General features: G+C 39.2%; 1 protein-coding gene across 10 annotated transcripts in view; it reads right to left on the bottom strand.

The window, feature by feature from the left end:
• The window catches only part of LOC308643258 (uncharacterized protein), an 86,012-nt gene that overhangs the window by 21,752 nt on the left and 41,602 nt on the right, over window positions 1-22,658 (bottom strand). For 2 of the 10 annotated variants that reach the window (XR_014020734.1, XR_014020736.1), the window contains exons 2-4: window positions 15,905-16,031; window positions 15,664-15,724; window positions 15,128-15,266 (exon numbers count right to left, since the gene is read on the bottom strand). The exons of 3 other annotated variants lie outside the window; for them this stretch is intronic. Coding sequence is in view for 1 of the 7 variants with exons in the window: in XM_081283167.1 (XP_081139293.1) it covers window positions 13,844-15,266 (1,423 nt within the window). In the remaining 6 variants the exon portion in view is untranslated. Of the gene's footprint in view, window positions 1-11,756; window positions 15,267-15,663; window positions 15,725-15,904; window positions 16,032-22,658 lie in introns of those variants that run through there. 5 more of the 10 variants (XR_014020735.1, XR_014020737.1, XR_014020738.1 and 2 more) reach the window with 4 other exon arrangements.

Genomic DNA, 22,658 nt, shown 5'->3' with positions numbered 1-22,658 from the left:
TCATTCAGCTATGGAACAGGTGATTTCAGGCTGGCAATTGCCTGCGTCTCGCAGACAGATCGCTCAGGCTCAGGGCTAGAGAACCTGTGGAGAATACTCCTTGGGGCTCGCTCCTAGCAAACCGTGCACCGAGCTCTGAGCAGCCGGGTTCTGGTTCCCGCAGCTGCTTTGGCCCAGGGCTGGGGAACCCACGGAGACTGCGTATTGAAGCCAGCTCCTAGTGGAGCGTGCATTGAGCTCGAAGCGGCTGGGTTCTGACCCCCGGAACAGTTTTGGCCCAGGGCTGGGGAACACGCAGGGTCTGCGTCTTTGAGCCTGCTCCCAGCAGAGCGTGCACCGAGCTCGGAGAGCTTGGAGCGGCCGGGCTCTGGCTCCCGGAGCTGCTTTGGCCTAGGGCTGGGGAACCCGCGGAGATCGCTCCTTGGAGCCTGCTCCTAGCGGAGCGTGCACCGGGCTCGGAGAGGCCAGGTTCTGGCTCCCGGAGCGGCTTTGGCCCAGGGACGGGGACCCCACGGTAACTGCTCCTCGGTCCGGGTCCTGCTGGGTGCAGTGGGGGCCAGAGGGGCAGAGGGGAGCTGCCGCCTGCGCCCAGAACAGGCCAAGTGACCCGCCGGCATGGTATCACGACACCCCAACTGCAGCTGGGGCCGAAGACAGTAGCCGCCTACGCCTGGAACAGGACCAGCGACCCGACGGCGCGGTAGCCAAGTCACCCCATTTGGAGTAGGGGCTGTGTAGAAGCACCATCTGAGCCTGCAAGGTAGGCAGACCTGCGACCCACTGGCAGGACAGGCCTGGTAGCCTGCCAGTGTGGTGGACACGTAGCACCGAGGCAGTCACATCACACTGGTTGGAGTGGGGGTGGAGCAGAGCCGCCGCCCGTGTCCGGAAAAGGCCCAGCGACCCGTTGGAGAGGCAGTCAGGTAGCTCCATTTGGAGTGGGGGCTGAGCAGAACTGCCGCCCGAGCCCGCAAGGTAGGCAGACCTGCGACCCACCGGCGGAACAAGCCTAGAGGCCTGCTAGCGTGGTAGACACGTCACACGTAACCACAACTGGAGTAGGGGCAGAGCAGAGCCGCCACCCGCGCCCGCAGGGTGGGCAGACCTGCGACCGACCAGCGTGATAGACAGATCACCCTAATTAGAGGAGGAGCACAGCCACTACCCGCCCTGCAAGGGAGATTTTCCAACTGTACAAGAGCAATATAAATAAACAGGGGGAAAATTTCAAAAACACAACAGTTTCACCAAGCAGAAAGAAACGCGAGCAGTATGAAAAGACAAGGAAAGAAAGGACCACAAGCAATGCAGGTCAACTCAACTTTAGAAGAGGTAATAGCTGCAACAGATGGAATGTCAGATAAAGAGTTCAGGATATACATGCTTCAGATGATCTGGAGTCTCAAGGAAGACATGAGACAGCAAAATCAGACAATGAGAGATCACTTTGACAAGGAACTACATAAACAAGTCCAGGAAGCAAAAGATCAATTACACAGGGAGATAGAGGTAATAAAAAACAAACAAATAGAAATCCTAGAAATGCAGGAAGCAATAAACCAACTTAAAAACTCAATTGAGAATACTATCAGCAGAGTAGATCCCTTAGAAGATAGAACATCAGACAATGAAGACAAAGTATTTCAACTTGAAAAGAACATAGACAGCTCAGCAAGACTGCTAAGAAACCATGAGCAGAACATCCAAGAAATATGGGATAACATTAAAAGACCAAACTTAAGAGTTATTGGGATACAGGAAGACACAGAGCTCCAAACCAAAGGAATAAACAATCTATTCAATGAAATAATACGAGAAAACTTCCCAGACTTGAAGAATGAGACAGAATCCCAAATCCTAGAAGCCTACAGGACGCCGAATGTGCAAAATCATAAGAGATCCACACCTAGACACATTATAATGAAGATGCCCAACATACAGAATAAGGAGAGAATTTTAAAAGCTACAAGAGAAAGGAAGCAGATTACATTTAGGGGTAAACCAATCAGGATAACAGCTGATCTCTCAACACAGACTCTGAAAGCTAGAAGATCCTGGAATAACATATTTCAAACACTGAAAGAAAATGGGTTCCAACCAAGAATCGTGTATCCGGCAAAATTAAGCTTCAGGATGGAAGATGAAATTAAAACCTTCCATGATAAACAAAAGTTAAAAGAATTTGCAGCTAGAAAACCATCTCTTCAAAAATCCTTGGCAAAACATTACAGGAAGAGGAAATGGAAAATAACAATGAAAACCAACAGTGGGAGGTAGGACAGTAAAGGGGGGAAAGTAATCAAAGAGGAAAACAAATAAGGTTTAGTAATAAACAAATATGGCTAGAAGAACAAACCATATCTCAATAATAACCCTACATGTTAATGGCTTAAACTCACCAATTAAGAGACACAGGCTAGTTGAATGGATCACAAAACAAGACCCAACAATATGCTGCCTACAGGAGACGCATTTGATAGGAAAAGATATACATAGACTGAAGGTGAAAGGTTGGGAAAAATCATATCACTCATATGGACGGTGGAAACAAGCAGGAGTGTCCATACTCATATCTAATAAAATAGATTTCAAGCCAAAGTTAATCAAAAGGGATAAAGAGGGACACTACATACTGCTCAAGGGAACCATATACCAACAAGACATAACAATCATAAATATATATGCCCCAAACAATGGTGCAGCTATGTTCATCAAGCAAACTCTTCTCAAGTTCAAGAGTCTAATAGACCACCATACAATAATCATGGGAGACTTCAACACACCTCTCTCACCACTGGACAGATCTTCCAAACAAAAGTTAAATAAGGAAACTATAGAACTCAATAACACAATTAATAACCTAGACTTAATTTACATATATAGAATATACCACCCAACATCAAGCAGTTACACTTTTTTCTCAGCAGCACATGGATCCTTCTCAAAAATAGATCATATATTAGGTCACAGGGCAACTCTTAGACAATATAAAGGAGTAGAGATAATACCATGCATCTTATCTGATCATAATGGAATGAAACTGAAAATCAACGACAAAAGAAGGAAGGAAAAATCAGGCATCACTTGGAGAATGAACAATAGGTTACTGAATGATCAATGGGTTTTAGAAGACATCAAGGAGGAAATTAAAAACTTCTTAGAGTTAAATGAAAACACAGACACAACATATCGAAATCTATGGGACACATTGAAAGCAGTTCTAAGAGGAAAATTCATTGCTTGGAGTTTATTCCTTAAAAAAAGAAAAAACCAACAAATAAATGATCTCATACTTCATCTCAAAATCCCAGAAAAAGAAGAGCAAAACAACAGCAAAAGAAGTAGAAGGCAAGAAATAATTAAAATCAGAGCTGAAATTAATGAAATCGAAACAAAAGAAACAATTGAAAAAATTGACAAAACTAAAAGTTGGTTCTTTGAAAAAATAAATAAAATCAACAGACCCTTAGCCATGCTAACGAAGAGAAGAAGAGAGAGAACTCAAATTACTAGCATACGGGATGAAAAAGGCAATATCACAACAGACACTTCAGAAATACAGAAGATAATCAGAAATTATTTTGAATCCTTATACTCCAATAAAATAGAAGATAGTGAAGGCATCGATAAATTTCTTAAGTCATATGATCTGCCCAGATTGAGTCAGGAGGATATAGACAATCTAAACAGACCAATAACAATAGAGGAAATAGAAGAAACCATCAAAAGACTACCAACTAAGAAAAGCCCAGGACCGGATGGGTATACAGCAGAGTTTTACAAAACCTTTAAAGAGGAACTAACACCAATACTTTTCAAGCTATTTCAGGAAATAGAAAAAGAGGGAGAACTTCCAAATACATTCTACGAGGCCAACATCACCCTGATACCTAAACCAGACAAAGACACTTCAAAGAAAGAAAACTACAGACCAATATCTCTAATGAACCTAGATGCAAAAATCCTCAATAAAATTCTGGCGAATCGGATTCAGAAACATATAAAAAAAATTATACACCATGATCAAGTAGGATTCATCCCTGGGATGCAAGGCTGGTTCAATATACGGAAATCAATAAATGTTATTCACCACATCAATAGACTTAAAAATAAGAACCATATGATCATCTCGATAGATGCAGAAAAAGCATTCAACAAAGTACAGCATCCCTTTATGTTCAAAACTCTAGAAAAATTAGGGATAACAGGATCATACCTCAACATTGTAAAAGCAATCTATGATAAGCCACAGGCCAGCATCATTCTGAATGGAGAAAAATTGAAGGCATTCCCTCTAAAATCTGGAACAAGACAGGGATGCCCTCTCTCACCACTTCTGTTCAACATAGTCCTCGAAACACTGGCCAGAGCAATTAGACAGACGAAAGAAATAAAAGGCATAAAAATAGGAAAAGAAGAACAGAACTTAAATTATCACTATTTGCAGATGACATGATTTTATACCTAGCAGACCCAAAAGGGTCTACAAAGAAACTATTAGAGCTAATAAATGAATTCAGCAAAGTGGCAGGATATAAAATCAACACACATAAATCAAATGCATTCCTGTATATCAGCGACAAATCCTCTGAAACGGAAATGAGGACAACTACTCCATTCACAATATCCCCCCAAAAAATAAAATACTTGGGAATCAACCTAACAAAAGAGGTGAAAGATTTATACAATGAAAACTACAGAACCCTAAAGAGAGATATAGAAGAAGACCTTAGAAGATGGAAAAATATACCCTGTTCATGGATAGGCAGAACTAACATCATCAAAATGGCAATATTACCAAAAGTTCTCTATAAGTTCAATGCAATGCCAATCAAAATCCCAACAGCATTTCTTGTAGAAATAGATAAAACAATCATGAAATTTATATGGAATAATAAAAGACCCAGAATAGCAAAAACAATGCTAAGCAGGAAGTGTGAATCAGGCGGTATAGCGATACCAGACTTCAAACTATACTACAGAGCAATAGTAACAAAAACAGCATGGTACTGGTACCAAAACAGGCGGGTGGACCAATGGTACAGAATAGAGGACACAGTAACCAATCCACAAAACTACAACTATCTTATATTTGATAAAGGGGCTAAAAGCATGCAATGGAGGAAGGATAGCATCTTCAACAAATGGTGCTGGGAAAATTGGAAATCCATTTGCATCAAAATGAAACTGAATCCCTTTCTCTCGCCATGCACAAAAGTTAACTCAAAATGGATCAAGGAGCTTGATATTAAATCAGAGACACGGTGTTTGATAGAAGAAAAAGTTGGCTATGATCTACATACTGTGGGGTCGGGCTCCAAATTCCTCAATAGGACACCCATAGCACAAGAGTTAACAACTAGAATCAACAATTGGGACTTACTCAAACTAAAAAGTTTTTTCTCAGCAAAAGAAACAATAAAAGAGGTAAACAGGGAGCCTACATCCTGGGAACAAATCTTTACTCCACACACTTCAGATAGAGCCCTAATATCCAGAGTATACAAAGAACTCAAAAAATTAGACACTAAGATAACAAATAACCCAATCAACAAATGGGCCAAGGACCTGAACAGACACTTCTCAGAGGAGGACATACAATCAATCAATAAGTACATGAAAAAATGCTCACCATCGCTAGCAGTCAGAGAAATGCAAATCAAAACCACCCTAAGATACCATCTCACTCCAGTAAGATTGGCAGCCATTATGAAGTCCAACAACAACAAGTGCTGGAGAGGATGCGGGGAAAAGGGTACACTTGTTCATTGTTGGTGGGACTGCAAATTGGTGCAGCCAATTTGGAAAGCAGTATGGAGATTTCTTGGAAAGCTGGGAATGGAACCACCATTTGACCCAGCTATTCCCCTTCTCGGTCTATTCCCTAAAGACCTAATAAGAGCATGCTACAGGGACACTGCTACATCGATGTTCATAGCAGCACAATTCACGATAGCAAGATTCTGGAACCAACCTAGATGCCCTTCAGTAGATGAATGGATAAAAAATGTGGCATTTATACACAATGGAGTATTACTCTGCATTAAAAAATGACAAAATCATAGAATTTGGAGGGAAATGGATGGCATTAGAGCAGATTATGCTAAGTGAAGCTAGCCAATCCTTAAAAAACAAATGCCAAATGACTGCTTTGATATAAGGGGAGTAACCAAGGACAGGGTAGGGACGAAGAGCTTGAGAAGAAGATCAACATTAAACAGGGATGAGAGGTGGGAGGGAAAGGGAGAGAGAAGGGAAATTGCATGGAAATGGAAGGTGATCCTCAGGGTTATACAAAATTACATATAAGAGGAAATGAGGGGTAAGAGAAGAATAATACAAGTGGAAGAAATGATTTACAGTAGAGGGGGTAGAGAGAGAAGAGGGGAGGGGAGGGAGGGGAGGGGAGGGGGGATAGTAGAGAATAGGATAGACAGCAGAATACATCAGACACTAGAATGGCAGTATGTAAATCAACGGAAGTGTAACTGATGTGATACAGCAATCTGTATACGGGGTAAAAATGGGAGTTCATAACCCACTTGAATCAAACTGTGAAATATGATATATTAAGAACTATGTAATGTTTTTAACGACCAACAATTAAAAAAAAAGTAAAAGCCATTATAACCCCTGAAGACTACATAATAGACTTGAGAAAGAATGATCATAAAAGAAATGAAGGGGAAAAATAAAAAGAAATATTTGAAAAAAGAGGGAGAAGGGATACAATATACCAAACCTTTGAGATAGTAAGAAGGCAATTCTGAAAAGAAAATTTATAGCTTTGAGTTTCTACATTAAAAAATGGAAAGATCTGGCTAATATTTTCTGTTGTCTCTATTTCAAAGGCCATTCTACTGCAAATTGCTCTTATGTCTAAAAGGACCAAATATTTTTTTCAGACCACTTAACTTTTCACACGTGACCCTGAGATGAGACTTATAGCATCCCCCTTTCTCCAGGAGCACACGGTTGACCTTACATTCCTGTTATTCTCCTCCAAGGATCCTTGACACACTCTTTAAAAACAAGCCCTGTTTAAGGCTGCAGGGGACCTGGTGGCAAGGTGTTCCTCACTTGTGAGTCTTCAGATGATCTCCATGATGACGCCATCTACAAATCAGTCAGGCCCATATGGGATTCTTTCACCAAAAGGCTCTGAACAGAACAGACAGGTACTCTTAACAGCTTCAGAGACTCCTGCACTGCAGAGGCTTTCACAACCTCTTCATGATGAGGAAATCATGGCCACTTGTGATGACCATTAATTACTGAGGGTTCCCAGAGCAGGAAACTGCCTTGCTACATCATTGTTTAAAAAATCCATGTACTTACTTTTTATTGAATGTGTTCATTTTATAGAATTCTTGCACTGCCAAACCATGCATTAGAATCCAAAAAAGAAAATGGTATAATGGACAGGCCCATCCAACCATCATACAGTTTATTAAAACTTGATTTATGCATTTTTGTGGAGGGTACAGGGAATTGAATTCAGGGGCACTCAAACACTAAGTCACATTCCCAGCCCTCTTTTATATTTTATTTAGAGACAAGGTCTCACTGAGTTGCTAAGTGCTTCTCTTTTGTGGAGACTGGCTTTGAAATTACTATCCTCCTGCCTCAGCATCCGAAGCTTGTAGAAGTCTACGTAATTTTTTTTTGTTTTAAATCACAGAAAGTACTTTGCGTACCATCTGTAAGATTAGTCAAGAGGTTTTCCCAGCTTTGCCACAAAAGCAGAAGTAATATCAAGTCTGCATTGTAACCCCCATTGAGTTGTTTGCAAAAAAAATTTTCCTGACATTCTGTTTAAAGAAAATTATGATGAGCATATCTGGAGAAGCTTATTTAAGATTCTTATCTGGAGGAGGGGGCACCACTACATTAGCACTTCAGACTGGGATCCTCCTTATCTGGACTTCTGTACTGTGTATAAAAAAATCATCACATGATTTTTCCAGAGTTACTGAGGTACCCTAAACACAGAGAGAAATCAAGCCTTCGTTTTCTGGCACATTCCACCTAAGTATTAATCATGGGGAGAAAACCTTGGATGTGTTTAAAACTCAATGCTGCAAAAGACTTTTAAGAAGGAAGGGAACACCTGCAGAGCTGCATCTATTGAAGTGGCTATTAGTATTATCAGGGGTCCACACACACACACACACACACAGCAGAAGCAAACTCCTGGCCTGAGCTAAGAGAGAGCTCAGTGCTAGAGCACCTGTCTAGCATGCACAAGGCCAGATTAGGTCCCTGGCACCAGAAAAAAAGAAAAAAAATAGAATGCAACTCAATTAAGTATAGGGCAAAATAGATTTTGGGAAGATGCCTCTACAAATAATACATACAAACGCCAATATTTTATATTCCTCTCTAACGTGCCTACGTACAACACAACAAATGAGACTTAGAACAAGCACCAGCAGTCATCCCAGAGTCATCAACAGACCAATAAAACATCAATGAAAAGGAAGAGGCCAGCTGCAGGGCACACAAGGACACAGGAGGCTGAGGCAGGTGACCACAAGTTTGAGGCCAGCCTCACCTCATCTCAAAAAATAACAATTAGGGCTGGGGATGTGGCTCAAGCGGTAGCGCGCTTGCCTGGCGTGCGTGCGGCCCGGGTTCGATCCTCAGCACCACATACCAACAAAGATGTTGTGTCCGCTGAGAACTAAAAAATAAATATTAAAAAAAAATAACAATTAAAAGGGCTATGACGAAGCTCATAGTGGTGGAGCACTCCTGGGTGAAATCTGAAGGAATGAGACATTTCACCAATCTGTACATAAGGCTGGAGTGCAGAGGCTAAACTAACATGTACGATGTGCAATGAAACTTTAGAAAGACACAAAAGACTAAATTGTGAAGTCATGAAATAACAATTGATTTTCTTTTTGATACCTGGAGTCTACTTTTATTTTTTTTTTAGCTATTATTATTATAACAACTGATTTTTGAGAAGGAATAGTGAGCAGCAAAGTTGTGAGAAAAATCAAAGAAATCAATAAGCACATTACATAGTGAGGATTAAAGAACTGCATGAGGGAGAGTATGCACAGAAAAGGGCGACTTGATCCTCTACATACTTGTGTACGTGCGAGTGAATGCAAATCTCACCCCACCCAGGTATTTCCTTTTGTAAGTTCACTTGGTGCTCTAGAATCACTCACCTGAGCACCATGCCATGTTTCATAGCCTCTGTGACCCCGCTATGGTGTGTAGCTGGTTCTTGGTGCATAGAAGGGAACATTAAAATATTTGTTGGAAAAAAAAATCCTGATAATACTGATTGTGATAAAAGTTCATTATGTCATGAGACTTAACAGAAATTATCTAAAATAAACTTTTTCCAAGTAGACTTCCATTTAGTTAAAATGGACTGGTAAATTTTAGAGTATAAGGTATAATTTAATGTTGTTATTATCAGTATCACTCTATAATATTAGAGCTTGAAGGACATTAATATACATAAACACATTAGAACAAAATTCTTGCTTCTGAATCGATTAACACTTGGGAATTATACACAAAAAGGCCCGTTTTTATTTACATCAAGGTTTCAAGAAATGTCCAGAAGCCAGGCATGGTAGCTTATGCCTGTAATCCCAGGGGCTCAAGAGACTATAGCATGAGGACCACAAATTCAAAGCTAGCCTCAGCAACTTAGTGAGGTCCTTGGGAGGAACTGAGCAAGATCCTGTATCAAGGCAGCTGTGCAGAGGAAGTGAAACATGGCATTGTGGGACCACTCTGGGGGTTCCTCATGCCCACTTGCTTTGTGTGTCCTGGACAGGTGAGGAGCAGGTGACAGCCCCGTAACCACCATGGATGGAGAGGAACTTTTTGATGAGAAAATCCAAACTGTAAATGCCAGCCTGGCTGATTTGGCTGTTCAAGTTTTCCCCTTTGGGGAATTCAAATGAGGGAATTCATAGACCCCTATACAGACACCAGCACAAACACTTAAATGTGAGAATAGATGCTGGGAGCAAAGGAAGCCCCCTTTGATTGTCCTCTCACTGTTGGTGCTGTTGGTATGAAGTGCTTTCTCCCAACATTGAGCTGCCTGGCTGTGCTGGAGATCCTAGATTCCTTGCAGACCACCATCATGCCCAGACCTTGCACAGAGTGGAGCAGGATCTGCTGGAGCTCAGTTGTGAGGTGGCCAGATACAGTCCAGCACAACCATTTGTCTGTGACCTGCTCTGTTGTGGTGAGAAGCTGGTAGAGGATTTCTCTCAGCTGGCACTTCATACTGCACTCCAGCAGTGAATTTGGCCAGAGGCAGAGCCTGGGGGAGGTGCAACTGGACAAGCTAGGGAGGACCACCTTCTACCTCACCATCTTCCACCTGCAGCCTTTGACCAGGACAAGTTCTACTGCGAGGCCATTGAGTGGATCCAGGATCATGATGGGTTGAGAGACTCAGATAAGAGACAGAGAGGCCTGAAGAATGAGCTGGAGCACAAATCCTCATCTCCTTGCATTGATTGCTGCTGTTTTTTCTTTGTGGAGTCTGAGAGCTGCTCTAGGCAGGTCTGTGTCCACTGCCTCCTCCACTTGTCTTTGGAGAGTCTGCAACTTGAGACTCTCACACCTCAGTGCGTCTAAATCACCAGAATTATTGGAGAAAAGAAGGAAGAAGCCAGAAAAAATCTCAGCATTATTGAGTCAGATCTATTTATACTCTACATTTACCAAAAAGGATTTAAAACAAGCCCTCAAAGTGGCTTCTATCTGAAAAGCTAGTTCCCAGAACTGGAGGAACAAAAATCTTTGTAGTTAGAGATATACAACCAAGTGCTCTGCTCAAGCTACGCAAAAGGAACAATTGTGGCAAGAATGATTTGGGGATGAATCTAAAAAAGCTGAAATATATCTTCTGGTTTTATAAAAACGAGACTGAATGCGTTAATAGAGAATTAAAGTTCTATTAAAATGAAATAAAAAGAAAACAAAACCTGGCTGTATAATCAGTATCAAGTCACATATTCTCATTCCTGGAGTGTATTGGAATTGTAGTGGGTTTCTTATGGATTAAGTGATGGAAAAAATACTAAACTGAAACATTGAATGCATAAGACCTGAATTATCGTCTGGATCTTTTCACAAATGTGGGCAAGCTGTTTAATCCTAGGGCATATTACTTTATCTTCTATGTAATCCATTGACTTTTCCAAAAAGTTTGAAATTTGAATGCAAGGAGCCTATTGAATTTGAATGCAAGTACTTAAAAAAAAAGTTTTAAAAACTTTGAGCATGAATTTGCACTTTTCAAAATTCTTTCTTATAATTGTAAGCTGTCTCTTTTCACCCATAGTTTGTAAAACTGTGATGTATGACTTGCCACTGCTTCTAGGTATAGTTCTGGCAAAATTCACATAATTATGTCAATGGAAGATTTTTTTAAAAAAGAAAAATCCTCTGTATAGAAAAATACAATTTACTTAAAATTTGAGGGGGGGAGATCCTGTATCAAAATAAAAAGGCTATAGATGGTTCTCAGTCCTTAAACACTCCAGATATTATGATGATGATAATAATTTTCCTTTTCTTTTCCCCCTCCATTCTCTGACCCTGGTAATTATATTTAAAACCTCTCAAAATTTTTATTTTGTCACAACCTATAAAAAGTCATAAGATATTTGAGGAGAAAAAAAACCAGAATTATCCAGGGGCCTTGAAAAAGTTATATAAATATGAGACCAGAGGTTTAGAATATCATTTATTTGCTAAGGCCTTTAGTGGAAAAAAAAAGTACAATATTAAAGAAAATGTACTTATGGGAAGTACAGAGATTGAAAATAAATAAGAATTAAAATGTGGCAAATAAATGTTAACAAAGTTTAACTATAAATATTATATACCATTCTATATAATATATACTTCTAGGTACAAAATTATATCACATACTAGATTTTACACACACATAAATGCATATGTAAAAGATTATGTCATAATATGTGAGAGTTGACTACAGATGCAAAAAACTTAATACAGGAAAATTGAATCTAACAATAAGTAAAGAGAGATTTACCCGCCGAAAGCATGTTGCTTTCACATCTTTACGCTGATGCAATGCTCATGTCCACCCCAGGGTACATTTCCATTACCTCTGAAGAGACAAAGGAGAAGTGAAGGCACACGTCCTTTTCACACTTACAGTGCTTTTCTCAAGAAGGGGTCACTTGCTGAAGGCAGTGCATAACTATAATCCCAAAGGTTCAGCAGGCTGAGTCAGGAGAATCATAAGTGCAAAGCCAGACTCAGCAACTTAATGAGGACCTAAGCAATTCTGTGAGACCATGTCTCAAAATTTAAAACAGATAAAATTAAAATAAAAAGGGCTGGAATGTGTCTCAGAGGTTAAGCATCTCTTGGTTCAATCCCTGGTACAAAAAAAAAAAAAAAAAAAAAAAATTCCTTCTAGTCTAAATGGATCTGAAACAACTGAAGGTCTCCCCACATTTCTACATACAAGGCTTTTCTCTTCTAGCATGATTTCTTCCATGCTGTTCAAAGAGACCTAGAGAGTTGAACATGTTACCACATTTTTTAAAGGGAAGAAGGATTTTCCCTGATGTGAACCCTTTTATATCTTTTTGTTATGGGCCAGCTATATGGAAATGATCAAACAGACTCCTTATCATGAAAGAAATTCTTCTCCCATGGGAAAACCCCACCTCTGTATCCATTACTAATTTGCCTAGCACAGCATATTTGGCAACTATTAAATAGCAATTTTTAAACAATGGGAAATTGTTCTCTTTGTTCCCACTTTTCTCTTTGGGCAATATATCTTATCGGGGAATAATTAATTAGAAGTTAGTAGCCATTCTTTAATTGTACTTAACTAGGATCACTTTGATCCATTTCTCTTTTGATTACGATTATAGAAAATCCCATGACAAATACTAAATGAGAATAAAAATATGATTATGAGCATTGCATTGTTTCACTACTGACTTTATTCAGACTTTGTATTACTGTTTGCATGCTTGCTTGCTTGCTGCTTGCTCTGTCAACCTGGATGAGGTTTTTGCCTTTATATATCCTAAAATGTCGAGATTCTAGGCTGTATTCCTGAAGAGATAACTTAGTCCTGTAACAAGAAGTCCTGGCCGGTTGAAATAAAGACTCTTCAATTTGGACAAAACTGGGACTCAGTATTTTCTGAGTGACTTGCCCCACGACATTTGAAGAAAACTGTGAAAGTTGAATACTGCCCCACATTGCTTATCCACAGGGTTTTTTACAGTATGAGTCTTTTCATACAACTGAACAAAAATGGAACATTTGAAGGCTTTACATTTCTTACTTGAATAGGATTTATTTATTTTTTTGCATGAATCAATCATTCAATAAGAATCATCTCAGTCCTTAGAAGAAACTGGCAAAACTAGAAGGTGTCCCACAAATCTCACATTCACAGGGCTTCTCTCCATGAGTATTTCATATATAAGAAGAAAAATGAAACATTACACATTCAGGGATTTTTTTTCCAGTGTGAGTGAAATGGCTTTGAAGACAACTGGGAAAATGGAATGAGTTGTCAAATTTTCACATTTAAATAGTTATTCAGTTAGACATGGTGGTATGCACCTGTAATCCCAGAGACTTAGTAAAAAGAACTGGGGATTATAGTTCAGTGGTAGAGCACCACTGGACTAAATCACCCCCCCACCCCCAAAAAATATTCTGCAGTGCGAGTCCTTTCTAGTCTTTGAAATTGACAAGGAATATTGAGTTACCACAATTTACATTCCAAGGATTTTTCTCCAGTAAACTTCCTACGTGTTTATGAGTGCAGCAGTAAAAACAGAAGACTTTGCTAATTGTTTTCATTAGTATGATTTCTCTGCATATGAGTTCGTTCATGTATATGAAGGTGACTGGATCTAGCAAAGGCTTTTCCACATTGTTTACATTTATAGGGTTTTTCTCCAGTATGTGATCTTCCATGTATCTGAAGGTCACTAGATCTAGCAAAGGCTTTTCCACATTGTTTACATTCATAGGGTTTCTCTCCAGTATGCATTCTTTCATGTATGTGAAGGTCACTGGATCTAGCAAAGGTTTTTCCACACTGGTTACATGTATAAGGCTTCTCTCCAGTATGAGTTCGCTCATGTAAGTGAAGGGTAGAAGACTGAGTGAAGGCTTTGCCACACTGCTTACATGCATAAGGCTTCTCTCCAGTATGAGTTCGTTCATGTATTTGAAGGTAAGAGGAAGTAGTGTAGGCTTTTCCACATTGTCTACATTTATAGGGCTTCTCTCCAGTATGTGTTCTTCCATGTGTGTGAAGATGATGGGATGTAGCAAAAGCTTTTCCACATTGTTTACATTCGTAGGGTTTCTCTCCAGTATGAGTTTTTTCATGTGAGTGAAGGTGAGAGGACTGAGTGAAGGCTTTCCCACACTGCTTACATTCATAGGGCTTCTCTCCAGTATGTGTTCTTTCATGTATGTGAAGCTGACTGGATCTAGCAAAAGATTTTCCACATTGTTTACATTCATAGGGCTTCTCTCCAGTATGAGTTTGTTCATGGGAGCGAAGGGTGGAGGACTTAGCAAAGGCTTTGCCGCACTGCTTACATTCGTAGGGTTTCTCTCCAGTGTGCGTTTGTTCATGTAAGTGAAGGGTAGAGGGCTTAGCGAAGGCTTTGCCACACTGCTTACATTCATAGGGTTTCTCTCCAGTGTGCGTTCTCTGATGCATTCTAAATAAACTGGGATAAGCAAAGTCTTTCCCACATACTTTACATTTAAAACGTGCATTCTCAGTGTGCATGATCATGTGACTATGAAGATTTGTGAGTGAAATAAAGGTTTGACCAGCTTGTTTACATTCATGGAGTTTCTCTCCATAATGTATTCTTTCATGTCTTCTAAATAAAGAGGGAAAATGAAAGGCTTTTCCACATACCTTACACTTAAAAGTTTTATCTTCACTATGTGTTATCATGTGTCCTTGAACCCCTGTGAGAGAAGAAAAGGCCTCTCCACGTTGTTTACATTCATAGGGTTGCCACCCAGTAGAAGTTTCTTCATGTCTTTGAATGGAACTGGAAGGACTGAAGACTTTCCCACATACTGTACTTTTATAATGTCCATCTCCAGCTTGTGTTAACATTTGTGTTTGAACACTTTTGAGAGAAACCAGAGATTTCCTGCCTTGTTTAAATTCACATGGATTTTCTTCACATTCCTCATGCTTGTACTGTTTGTGTCCAGAGTGAGATGTGATCTGCCTACGAAGGAATGAAGGACATATGAAGTCTTTTGCACACATAATACAGTCACATGGATTTATTCTATTAAAATTTTTCTTTTGTCAGGTCAAGAATTAGAATCTCACTGAAAGCTTCACTATCTTCTTTGCCTTTGATGTTTACCATATGACCTCTGTGAAGAATGACCAGCACATTATCAATGCTTGATCCATTCATGATTTTCTATTTATTCATGGGTCCTAGGCTTATATTACTACCAGGCTAGGTGTTCTGACTTGTTCAAATTGCCCGAAAATAAAGAGATTGAAAGGAAACAATCCTTTGCAACACAGCTTCCCAATGGCTATTCTCCAAATAGTGATATTCACATATGCAGTTTCATAGTACATTTTGCATGTCAAGTACTTTCAGTTACCTTGGATTGTTCCCAGACTTTTTGATCTGATCTTCAATGTTCTTCTCTTCCCATTTGTTTCCTAAAATGCCAACCCAGAACAATCATTATAAACTTTTAGAAGCTAGAAAAACTTTGCCAAATTCTAGGTGCCTTTTATGCTGTATTAATTCACCAAATGGTTCCCTTTTCAGGTTTTTCATAAATGACCAAAATAAACATGAATTCTCTATTTGATTAATTAAAGAAACATCATCATTACCTATAAAAGCCAGGTTTCCGAGGACTTCCTGCATCACATCTGTGTAAAGTTTCTTCTGGGATGGACCCAGCAAAGCCCATTCCTCCTGGGTGAAGTTCACAGCCAGATCCTCAAAGGTCACTGAGACCTAAAATATCCTCAAATGTGTGTGTAGTGGAGGCCAGGAGAGATTGACAGTATGAGGAATCTACACTCAATATGCATGATGCTCACACGATTCTCTGGTCTCCCAAATAATTCAATGATTTGGTCCATCAAATATTTACTGCACTCAATTCCTCATAGCCATTCCAACACTAGAATTAGGCTGCTCAAAAGGCAAACAGTAGAGTGTTTTACACCCTTCTTTGGTGAGGTCACAGTAAGACAGGCTTCAAGGTCATTCCCAACTTCATTTTTGGTTGCACTTCTTTTACAAGTCTTAACATCCTGTGCAGTAGAGAGCTAATATTAGCACTCCTGGTATTACTTACCTTTAGAAAAGAAAGCACAGTAAGCAGGAATTTCCAGTAATCAGGAAACTCAGCATTTGGGACAGATCCTGCCAAGCACAGTGGCTCACTGTGCCTACACAATTATTGTAAACAACATGGTATGTACTGATCTCCTGTTTCCTTCTGAAAGTCTATTGTTCCATCCTTAAAGAAGTGCCTAGAATCAGCCCTCACCTACAACCTCTGGGCAAGGGGTCACTAAGGAGTTTCCCTCATAGATAACATTCAGAAAACCTTTCATAGAGGTTGTCACAATGTGTTAACTGGGGATTGAGATCATCCAGGTGATTACACCAAGAGAACAATCAGAAGCTTGCAGGTGATTTACTTCAGAACCAAATTAGGCAATAAACAATTACAATGATTAATAAACACAGCAATTTGATAATTTCTCATGGTTATTGTCAAAGCAGAATTGGATAAGTGGAAAGATGGCAAGTTTCTCAGAAAAAACTCAATGATCCCAAGATGTCACATTGTCCAAATGATATCCTTACAAAGTTTTATGTCTCAAAACAATAATCTTAATAAGAATAAGCTACTTTTTTAAACCTCAAAGCAACAATGAATGTCCAATGATTAAAACTCTTCTAAACAGCAGCCACTTCACTAACATAAGGTACAGTCACGTGCCACATGGCCATGTTTTGCTCAAGGGCACTTTGAATAAAGATGGGCCACATGTGCAATGGTTGTCTGTTGTGAAAGAGATTTCTTGTGCCTGTAATGATGCTGTGCAAACAAACCTAACATAGGAGCACTTCCAGGAAAAAAGCAGCATTTTGCAGCCCAGAATCCTCACCTCACAGTTTGTATGTGAAACAGGCCATTCTGTACATCTATAAGCATGCTATGATGTCTGTATAATGATGGAACAGCCAAAAAGATCACCTTCCAGAACATGCCCCTGCCACTGACATAAAACCATACTCAAGGACTTAAAATATGTGACCTCCTGAGCAGTATAGTATAAGCAGAGGTAAGTAAAAGACCAAGAGAAAGCCTTCAGTAGATTGACCTTCACAACATGAAAAGATGAGCAAAAGCATGTGTCATGGAGAGAAATCACAATGATGATCCCAACAAACTGGAATCTAGAGGCAAAAGGCACTGCATCCCTATATTCTGTAGATAAAAGTCCATTTATTATACATTCAAATGTAAAAGAATAAAACTTTTTAAATAAACTTATAAAAATTTTAGTTTTATTTGTCTAACTATTGTGGGGCAAATTAAAAAGGAAAAAAAAAAAAAAAAAAAGCAGGGACTTAAACCAGGGCACTTAACCAAACCACATCCCCAGCACATTTGATATTTTGAGACAGTACTCACTAACTTGCTCAGGATCTTGTAAGTGGCTGAGAGTAGCATTTAAACTTGTGATCTTCATGCCTCAGTCTCCCCAGCAGCTTGGATTAAAGGCATGCACTACTGCATCCAGTGAAAATATTATTTTTATAGAAGAATAAGCTAAACAATATTACAAAAATGATAAGCAGTAAAGAAAAATATTAATACACCAAAGTGACACAAACAGAGAGATTGGAGCCATGATAGTACTATCATGAAAAAGAAAAGATCAGAGAGCCTGAAACTGTCCCCAAATAAACTCACACAAATATGATCTGTTGATCTATGAAGAAGGAAAGTCATTTACATTCGAGATGAAAATGGTTCTAGGAAGAGGAAGCTGCTCCATCTGTGTATCCTCCAGAGAAAAATGGAAACACAGCAGAAGCATCAGAACAAGAACCTCACCATGCCCAAGAGCACTGAAAGTTCACCACAGCTACAGGAAGCAGTCATGAGGAAGAGTGGAGAGCAGCAGCACAGTGTGACCTCCACTAGCCCTGAAGACAGCCTCTCTGGTGCAGGACAGCAGCCTGACATCCCAGTGTGAAACCCTGGTCACTGGTTCCACACTGTACACAGATTTATCAAAGTCTCTGCATTTTTTAATTAAAAACATCACAGGACTATCTTAATATCTAAAACAACCTCTCACTCTTCTAAGTCAGAAAGCAATCACTGTAAAAACTTAGTAGAAATTCCTGAAAAGGATTTAAGTAAGCAAACAGCCTGCATCTGGCAAGAACAGCAAATTACTGTTTACACACTCAACCATCACCTAAAATCTAAATCTGATAAAGAAAACTACAGGAAGAGGTGGGTTTTTTTTTTTAAATCAGGTTTCAAAAACACCCAGGTTCAGGAGGCTGAGGCAGGAAGTTTGGAAGCTCAATCCCAGGCTTAGAAAACTTAGTGAGGCCCTAAGCAAGTTAGCAATACCCTAAATCAAAATTTAAAAAAAAAAAAAAAAAAATTTTTGTGTAGTGCCCGTGGGTTCTCTCCACAGTATCCTCCAAAACAAACAAACAAACCAGTTGGTCTGAAGAAATAAGGAAGCCCACACAGGCCAGGAGAAGTTCTTTCAGAGAGTACCCAGACCTGCATGCTTAGCACTCATTTTTCCCCAGGCTGGGTGCTGCAGAGTAAAGGCATAGTAGAGTTTTAAATAGGACCACTGCATGTTAAAAAAAGAAGCCCCAGCACAGCTACCCACAGAAACCAGAGGAGGAGCTCTCACTGTTTCTATTGCTCTTCCTTAGCTTCTGGTGTAGATGAAAATGAGGGCAAGCACACTGAGATCTGGAAGCAACAGTTTATTAGTGGCACCACAGACTAGAGGAATAAATCCCAAAGCTTTTAGTTTTATACATAAGCAAGTTTTGAGGGCATTGAGTCATGGAAGTCGGTGCAATCTATTACAGGGTGAATTCTATATTCCTTATGTGAGCACAAACTTGTCAATAGCCTAAGCACCCAGCTCATACAGATTAGGGACTTTTTCTCCACTAAACATCAAGAGGGATTGTTCTTTCCCTGATACTTTGTTTGCTCCTTCTGCTATTGTGGTTATCTTGTTACAGGCACCTGCAGCTGCTGCAAGCCTCCATGATAAAATGTCAGTAGGCAGAGCTACTGTGGGTCAAGCTGCAAAACTATAGCCTGTCAGCTCTTAAACAGTTTCCACTCTGTCCTACCACAGTGGCATTCAGGGAAATCTGTCAAACAGGCTGAACACGAGCTAATTCACTTCACATAGCATATAAAATGCAGTCTCTAGGCAACTGCATAAAGGAAAAGCAACATAGGAGAAAGGGGAAACACATTTTCATTCACTTTTAAACAACAACAAAAATGTATATAGAATACTGAGAAATAGAAAAACATGTCTCATCAGTGGAAATTAAATGCCTTGAGGTTGATAATCCCTGAGAAAGATCAGACTCAAGAATCACTAGGCTATTTTTTTTCTATTTATTTACTTATTTATTTTTTGTTCCAGGGATTGAATTCAGAGGTGCTTAACCACTGAGCCACATCCCTAGCCCTTTTAATTTTAATTATTTTTATTTTGAGAGAAAATATCTCTAAGTAGTTCAGGGCCTAAGTTACTGAGGCTGATTTTGATTTTGTGATCCCCCTGCCTAAGCCTCCTGAGCCACTGGGATTACAGGCAGATGCCACAGTGGTGGGAATAGGCTAGAATTTAATTAAATGACTTAAATTTTTAATATGCATGCACCTGAAACAAACTCAAAATACACCAGGCAGAGATATATAGAACTGCCCAGGACAATGAAGAATCCACAGTTACACTAGAAGACATCAGCACAATTCTGTTGGGTCTGAGACCATGTAGCAGAGAAGCAGACAGGAGGGCTTCCCTGATCATTAGCCAACAGGAAGCCCACAGTCTTCTTCAAGTCACAATAACACTCCTCAGGACAGGTAATATTCTGAGCCATAAACCACACCCCAACAGTGTGTATCACCAGTGAAATCCCAAGTATGCTCAAAGAATATGGGTGTTAAAGCAGAAATCATAAAAGAAGCAGCTGGAAAGTCTCCAGGGAATGGGAGGTGAAACACAGGTCTGTAAACAGACATGGGTGGAAGAGGTAACTCAGGGGAAAAGTTGACCATTTTGAGGAAAATGAAATGTAAAAGTCCACAATAGGAAATCTGTAGAAAACAGGACAGATGGTGCTTGGGTGATATCACAGGTATCCAAAGAAAATTTCAAATAAGAAAAACTGAAAGCAATAATTGAACCTTCTACTTCAGGAAACCAAAGAAAGAAGAGCAAGGTAAACATATATTAAGCATAGGAAACTGACAGAGAGGGATTGAGGAAACCTCAATCAGGAAATAAGAAGTCTGCAAAACCAAGTTCTTCATGAACATCAGCATCACTGATAAACCTATATGAGGCTAAGAAAATAGAGGACAGGGTCTGGAGTTATGAAGTGCTTGCGTAATAAGCACTTGCCTGTGATGCACTGAGTTCAATCCTCATCATAAAAGTAAATAAATAAAATAAAGGTATAAAAATATAATAAAATTAAAGAAATAAGAAAACAGAGAAACTATCCATTAGAATTAAAAGAGCCATTGCTACCATCCATGGGCACTTCAAGCACATTGTGAACATGTTCTTGACACAAATTAGGTCACTTAGAAGAACTGGACCAACTCTTGAGAGAGATAGTCTCCTACAACTTACAGAGAAGGAGAAATACACAAAACAGACGAGCCGAAGCCTACTGAAGAAACTGACTCAATAACTAATTACTACCCAAAAAAGAAAACACAAGGCTCTGACAGGTCATACAGGCTTCCATAAGACACTGAAGAACTGCCACTAATTTATTTTAATATTTATTTTTTAGCTTTTAGGTGGACACAATATCTTTATTTTATTTTTATGTGGTGTCGAGGATTGAACCTAGTGCCTTACGCATGCCAGGCGAGAGCGCTACCACTTGAGCCACTAATTTTTTACATTTTTTTTCCCAGAACACAGAAGCAGAGTAAACATCTTCTAATGTCTTCTGAGGCATATGTTACAATATTATCAAAATTAAACAGATAAACAAAGGAACTATGAATTACTCTCATGATCATAAGTGCAAAACTCCCCCACAAATGTTACTTAACTGAATCCAAAAATGAATAAGAATTACACATCAAGGCCAAAAGGGAATATACACCTACTCAAGGCTGATTCACAATTTAAAAACCAATTAATTTTATCCATCACAAGTAAAAGCTAAGTAATAAATATCATGATTATATCAATAGTTAAAGAAAAAAGTCAAGAATAATAAAAAAAACACACTCAAGCTCAGAAAAACACAAATTTTCTTAGAGAGACAGCATGATCCTCTACTCTATGTGAAATACACCAAAGAATCATGAAAATCAATGAGGTGACATCAGGGTTGTATAACACAAGGTTAATAAATAGGACTATTGTTATACCGATGATAGCAGCAAGCTGGGCACAGGAGCCATGCCTGTGATCCCTGGACTCAGGGAGCCAATGGAGGAGGATCACAGCTTTGAGGCCAGCCTGGGATATTTAGCAAGATTGTCTCAAAAAAAAAAAAAAAAAATATATATATATAGATAGATAGATAGATAGATAGATAATGGACTGAGGATGTAGATGTAGGTCAATGGTAGAGCACCCCTGAGTCCAACACACAGCATCAGAAAGCAAAACAAAACATTAACAAAAAGACACAGCACTTATATAATACGAAGAAAAAAAGTAAAGAAATACTGACATATAAACCTGACAAAAATCTGTATGACAAAAAAAGCAAGTTTCTAAGGAGATTATAAAAGACAAGGCAAATATATGGAGATATTTCATGTTCACAGATTAAGAGATTCAATGTTATTAATTCTTACCAATTTGGATTATGGTAATCCATTATTATGAATTCAATGAAATCCCCCCAAAATATCTTTTAAGTTACATTTTTAGTCATGAAAGACCCAGAACAACCAACACAGTAAAGACAACTAAGTCCACGGGATGGACACTACCTGAGGTTAAGAACTACAAAAAAGCTACAGCCATTAAGAAAGTATATATTTTGAAGAATAACAAGCATAAGCAAGTCCCTGGCTTGAATCCTCAATACTCAATACACAAAGTATAAAATAAATAAATATAAATAAATTACAGTCTATAAAACTAATTTTCTTGGGCTGAGGAGTAGCTCATTAGGAGAGCACTTGCTAACATTCATGAGGCCCTGGGTTCAATTTCCAGCAGTCCACATACACGTACATACACAAAAACAAAACAAAACAAAACAACCCACTAAACTAAAATACTTCTAATGAATGATTTAAAAATGATTATAATAGAAAAGGTACACAATGAGAAGCATAAAATACAA

Source organism: Spermophilus citellus (genome assembly GCF_964194105.1).
Source record: "Spermophilus citellus genome assembly, chromosome: 1".
Taxonomy (NCBI): domain Eukaryota; kingdom Metazoa; phylum Chordata; class Mammalia; order Rodentia; family Sciuridae; genus Spermophilus; species Spermophilus citellus.
This window is presented reverse-complemented; position numbering and strand designations above follow the sequence as displayed.